We start from the raw sequence: 5,580 nt of genomic DNA on the forward strand, positions 1-5,580 counted from the left end.
TCCCACTAGCCCCCTTGTGCACTCAGCCCACATCCTGATCCCCTCCCCTTTTTGCACTCACCACTCTACTCTGCACTCGCCCCACTTGCGACCTTTATCCCTTCCTTCTCATTCGCTCACCTGAGACAAAGAAGACTCATCCCTGAGCCAATCAACCCTGAACACGACCACCCTGTACCTGTCAGTTTAGGACAGACATGGTTTACCTACCAAAAAGGGGATGGGGTGAAATGGTCTAATGGGAGGGAAGGGGGACAGATATAAAGTGACTTTCTGCATAGTCTGTAAGGGCTGTTCCCGCTTTTTCTTAAAGGGCAGCCCAGGCTCTGAGCTTGAATGAATAAAATTCCTTGTGCCTTTGCAGCGATGTTCAGACTCTCAGGGTGGTGCTTGAATTGAGTCTGAGGGTTAACAAACCCATGACCCAAATCAACATTTCTAATTCAAAAGTTAATCTCCTAAATCACCCTAAGCTACTCAAGATATACACTTTTAGGTGAAAGCTAAATTTACAAAACAAGGATGGAAGGCCTGATGTGAAGGTCACAAGGGACCTAAACTTATGGGCTGTGTCTGTCAGCCCTAGGCTGACTGACTCTGTCTCATTCTCATTACATGGGCTCTCAACACCTTAACTAACAACCAGGATGTGCTGATGTGGGGATTCTAAGGAGGTAATTTTGGCCAAGAGTGGGGGGTGGGGGGAGGTTGAACAGCAATGCAGTCACAAAGGCCTCAGGGGCCCAAGGGGAGCTCCGGGGCAGTGAGCACCTTGCAGATTCCTCTGCCTTGAGGCAAGGAGGCCCAGCCTTCTTAGCCTGCATCAACTTACCACTGATGCAGACTGCCCCTGGGGAAAGATGTGACCAGAAAGTTGGAGTTCTTTGACTGGCTATCCTCAAAAAGCAATTTAGCTGGTTACTACCAGCTGCCAACCTTCCTGAGGGCCATGGGAATGTGCAGCTCCTCCTGGAGAGAATCTGGGTGGCTGTAGGACCCACTGCCACCCACCCCTCACCACTGTTTATTCTCACTTTGTTTAAATAATAAGTTTGGGACAGTCCAATTACTCCAGGACTATGTTGGTCTCTTTTCCAGGAACCTTCAGGAGGGGGAAAACTAACTGTTGCAGCTGGTCTCGGGACTTCTGCTGATGCCCATGGCTCTCGGAGCATTCTGCTTTCCTTTCATTGTTTTCCTGGGGAGATCCCATGTTGCAGGGAGCAGAGCTGTCTCAGGATGGGGTCCTTGGCCCATCCATCAGTTCCAACAAGCTTCCCCAAAAGATTTACTTGGACATTTTAATCCAGTTAATTAAGGAATTGTTACCAGACAACCTGCAAAGAGCCTGGATATGTAATGTTGAGAGAGGCTGGCCTAGGGTCATGTCAGGGTCTGGGGCCCCACTACCTTCCTCACCAGAGATGCAAAGTGATTCATCTCAGGCTTGGCTCATTATTGTCCAGACTAAAGCCTTCCAGGAAGATTCATAACCCTCAACAATCTTAGGGACAATGTGTTGATAATGACATTTACATGTAATCTGGATTCAGATGGCTTCCTCCCTGGACTTACCAGAATAACAAAATTTAAATCCCTAAATACACTTTTCAAAATAGGAACAGAGGAAAGCCAGAGCCACATTTAATGTGAAATAGGTGAAAATGAGTTCTGTCTGTCCGCAGTGCGTAGATGGTCCTTCTCAGGAGAGTGGAACAGTTATTTATGCTTTAACAAAGGAAATTACTAGACAGCTTTTCCTGAAATGGCATCAGTTTGGGGGTTCCCTGGGCACCTTCCCACCAACATTGGGGATCAGTCCACAAATGGTGGTCCCCTCTGGTAGAGTGGAAGCCATCAAAGCTGCTAAGTTACTTGAATGAAACCACCAGAAACCACAGGGGAACAACATCAACAGATTTCCTGTAGTCCCCAATCCTGGCCATTCTAAGGGAGAAATGTGTAAGTCAAGGGAAAAAATAAAACTCTTCAAATGTTAGTAACAAATGCCTTTGGTTGTTAGGTATGCTCTCAGCAGTCTCCAAGAAGTAGGTAATTTCTATGTTTCCTAAACAAGTACAGAGCATAAAATGAAAAACGATTCCCAATTTAGTTCCCAAACCAGCTTAACTCTGGTACTTATTTGCCCAATCTTGGTCACCTTTTGTTACTGGACAAAGAGGGCCAGGCTGCCTGTCACTGTCCAGCCAATACACAGAGGCTGGGTTTAGGTCCTAAAACGTTCTATTTTTAGAAAGCTGGCGATTCTGGAGAAAAGCAAGAGTAGTCTCTGAATTCTGTTCTGCCTAAGTTAACAATTTTATGGTTTTTATAATGGGAATACCAGGAAATAGAAAATTTTAAGTGTATCTGATAGGAAGTAACATCAAAGTAGTCTTCATTCAGACAATGCAAAATGTTTAAACAGAAAATTTTCATTTTAACAAAACATCTAAGATAATCATCAAAGAAAACATATCATCAAAGTAACCTTTATTCTACCAATATCACAGCCCCTATTGTCTCTATGTGACTACTTCAAGTCTCCTGAGGTAAATATCCTCCTGACCAGGGAGAAACCTTAACTAGATAATAAGAGCAGGTGTGTGGGGAAGGCTGTGCAGACTCAGTCAGCTGCACTGCTTCAGCTCAGCTTCTCAGACTCCATCTTGCAGGCTGCTTTTCTGGCTTCACTTTCATTGCTGCCTTTTTGCCACTTGTCAAATGTCAGCAATCTCTTTCTCTCTCTTTTGCGCATGCACGCACGCACACATATACACACACCCTCATATCATTCGGCACTTGATGCTCTTGGCCCCCCACTAGGATTGGCATTCAGGCAAGAGTACATCAACCCAAGTTGCTCTTAACCATGTTTATTAAGAGAGGGAGGGTAGGGCAGGACATTCCGGTGGGTGGAAAGTTTCCCAGCCCTCATGGTGGACAGCATCCGGTCTTCAGGCAAGACTTCTCCAGCCTCTGCTCAGCCAAAGAATGTCAGGGCCCCCTGGAAGGCAGAGCCAAGCTTGAGTGTGCCCCTCTCACTGCCACCAAGGAGAACTCAGGTGGGAAGAGAGGCACAGCAGCTGCCAGCTCTGGGAGGGCTCCCAGGTGGTGGACTGGCTTTGGGGCAGGGCGCCTTAACCCTCCGGCAGCCTCCCAGTGGGAGCCGCATTGGTGCTCTACCAGCCCTCCTGCAGCTCAGCTATGGTCAACCTAGGTCACACTCAAGGACCCCAGGTTTCTCCTAGGGACAGGGCTTGAGGGAGCAGGATGGAAAATGATGCCTCTGGTATGATGTAGAAGATGACTGGGGAGGGAGGCCCATGTGGGGAGGTGCCCACAGTGCTGTGTTACCAGTAGCATTTTCAGGGCTCCCATGGCCTCGGGGCCCAGCTCTGCTATACACTTCTGGGAGCCCGTTATGAGATGCTCCACTGGGATCCCCAGGCTGGTCAGCATGAGCTTCACGGGGTTGAAGTGGTTGAAAGGGGCGCTGACCACGGCTTCTGCAGCAGAGTCGAGGGCAGCCACAGGTTGGGCCACAGGCTTAACCACAGAGTCCAAGAAGAAAGCGGCAGCTACAAACACAAGGGGGAAGAATCAGCAGCCACTGTAGGGGGGAAAGGGGGACGGAAAGAAGCTTGCTGACAACCTGTCCCCTCTATGAGGTGCTCAGGGGAGCCTTAAACCTACCCAGCACCCCTGAGTACACACTCCCTCCTGCGCTGATAACTGCCCTGTGACCAGTCTGGGATCACAAAGATGGGTCTGACCCAGCTGGGCTTTGGAGGGCTCCCAGGGTTGGAAGAAGCAGCTATGAATACAGACAGCTGTGGCCCAGTGAGGACACTGCTGCGGAGAGGGACAAGAGGCAGCCTGAGGGTGGGGGAAAGTCAGGGGAACTCTGCGCCGGCTCCATAGAGGAGAGGACCCTTGGGCAGTGCCTGGATGGTCACTAGGCAGGGAAGAGATGGGTATTCCTAGACCAGATCAGCTGTCAGTGGGTCAGAGAGAAACCTGAGGGGTGCAGGAGTGAGAGGAGACAAGAGGGCTCCAGGGCCACAGGAAGGAGGGGATGGGAGCCCTGGGGGCAGTCAGCAGGGTCTAAAGGTGAGTCTGGCAGGACCAGCATGAGCAGCCTGACACCCCAGGTATGAATTGGCTGCAGTGGGAGCTGGGGGAAAGCAGGTCCCCACCATGCAGGGCAGGGATCTGAGCCCCAGGGGCACTCACCAGAGTCACTAAGCAGGGCCATGCAGAGCACCATGAAGGCCGCGGTGAGTTTCATGGTGCAGTGGGGCTCTGTGAACACTCCTGTGTCCTAAGATGGGCCTCCCAGAGCTTGTCCCTGAGGGTTTCATATATCCTGTCCTTGCCCCCGCCTTGGCTGGATCCTTACCCCATCTGCCTGAGAACCTCAATGTTTGCTCAGCTAATGGACAGAGCCCAAGCCAATTTCCTGCTCTGGGTGGTGGGCCCTGGGAAGCCCATGTCCCCTACCATGCCCGGGTCTCAGGGACTTCCTCTTGGCAGGGTCTCCAGGCTAGAGGGCTGGGCCCTTTTCTTAGGAGCAGGAGCAGTGGCTTTGCCCTGGGCTCTGGCAAAGAGCCAGAGCAGGCTTCCCACCCAGGGGAGGGCCAGTGGGCTGCAGAGCCCTCTGTGAATCTGCAGGTATGTGGCCCTATCATGGAAGTGTCAAGAAATGGAGGTTCTTGGGGCTCCTTCTGGTCTGGGGAAGTCACAGTGGTTAAGCACCAGAGAGGAAACTGTGTGGCCGCCTAGGTGACCAGGACCTATTCATGGCCACCTCCCTTTAGCCACAGGCAGCCACTAAGGCGACCAGAAGGACCTGGGACATTTTTCTGTCTTTGAAATCAGTCTCAGGGCTCAGCGTCTGTGGCTCAAGTGGCTAAGGCGCCAGCCACATACATCTAAGGTGGCAGGTTTAAATCTAGCCCAGGCCTGTCAAACAACAATGATGGCTGCAACCAAAAAAATGGCCAGGCATTGTGGTGGGCACCTATTGTCCCAGCTACTTGGGAGGCTGAGGCAGGAGACTCGCTTGAGCCCAGGAGCTGGAGGTTGCTGTGAGCTGTGATGCCACGGCACTCTACCCAGGGGGACAGCTTGAGGCTCTGTCTAAAAAAAAGAAAAAAGTATGAAATCAGTCTCAGTACCCATGGATAGGCCTGGTTTATTCCAGAGTTTTTCCAAAACTCTTCACTCATCTGTCACCTACAGAAATATGACAAGTAGAGGGTAAAACATATGCCAATCCCTGAGTCAGACTCATTGGTGGGAGGAGGCAACTCTTCAGGGGTGTTCTGGAACAGTCTACCATGGCTTATCAAGGGCCTTCACCTCTGCAGCTTGGTGTCTCCAGCCGCCCTGAGCTGCTATGGCCTAATCCTTACCTGCAAATAGCCCGTGGCTGTGCCCACATTCATGTTGTTTCTGTTCATTCCTTTACTTTCTATTTTCTGTTCTGTTTGAGGGTGGTATGTGTTATAAACTTGGAGTTCGGTTGTTTGTTGTTTGTTACTGTGGAAGTAGTTTCTTTTCTTTTTTTTTTTTTGA

The 5,580-nt window shown here is 50.4% G+C and overlaps 1 protein-coding gene across 1 annotated transcript; it reads right to left on the reverse strand.

Moving 5' to 3' along the window:
• Positions 1-1,066: 1,066 nt before the first annotated feature.
• On the reverse strand, positions 1,067-4,291 carry SCGB3A1 (secretoglobin family 3A member 1). The gene is made up of 3 exons (XM_003799180.1): positions 4,237-4,291; positions 3,358-3,581; positions 1,067-1,198 (listed from the first exon to the last, which is right to left on the reverse strand). Exons 1-3 carry the CDS (start codon positions 4,289-4,291, stop codon positions 1,067-1,069), a joined length of 411 nt encoding a protein of 136 aa, XP_003799228.1.
• Between the last annotated feature and the right edge of the window lie 1,289 nt (positions 4,292-5,580).

This window comes from Otolemur garnettii, unplaced genomic scaffold, assembly GCF_000181295.1.
Source record: "Otolemur garnettii isolate 467f Iridium unplaced genomic scaffold, OtoGar3 scaffold00146, whole genome shotgun sequence".
Taxonomy (NCBI): domain Eukaryota; kingdom Metazoa; phylum Chordata; class Mammalia; order Primates; family Galagidae; genus Otolemur; species Otolemur garnettii.

What these genes read in the sequence shown, in the direction of transcription:
- SCGB3A1 (XM_003799180.1), bottom strand. Translation starts at nt 4,291, where the DNA reads ATGAAACTCACCGCGGCCTTCATGGTGCTCTGCATGGCCCTGCTTAGT. An exon ending in GGCCCTGCTTAGTGACTCTG is followed by an intron (nt 3,582 to 4,236) that starts GTGAGTGCCCCT and finishes TTGTGTTTGTAG; the next exon opens with CTGCCGCTTTCTTCTTGGAC. An exon ending in GAGCCCTGAAAATGCTACTG is followed by an intron (nt 1,199 to 3,357) that starts GTAACACAGCAC and finishes GGATCTCCCCAG; the next exon opens with GAAAACAATGAAAGGAAAGC.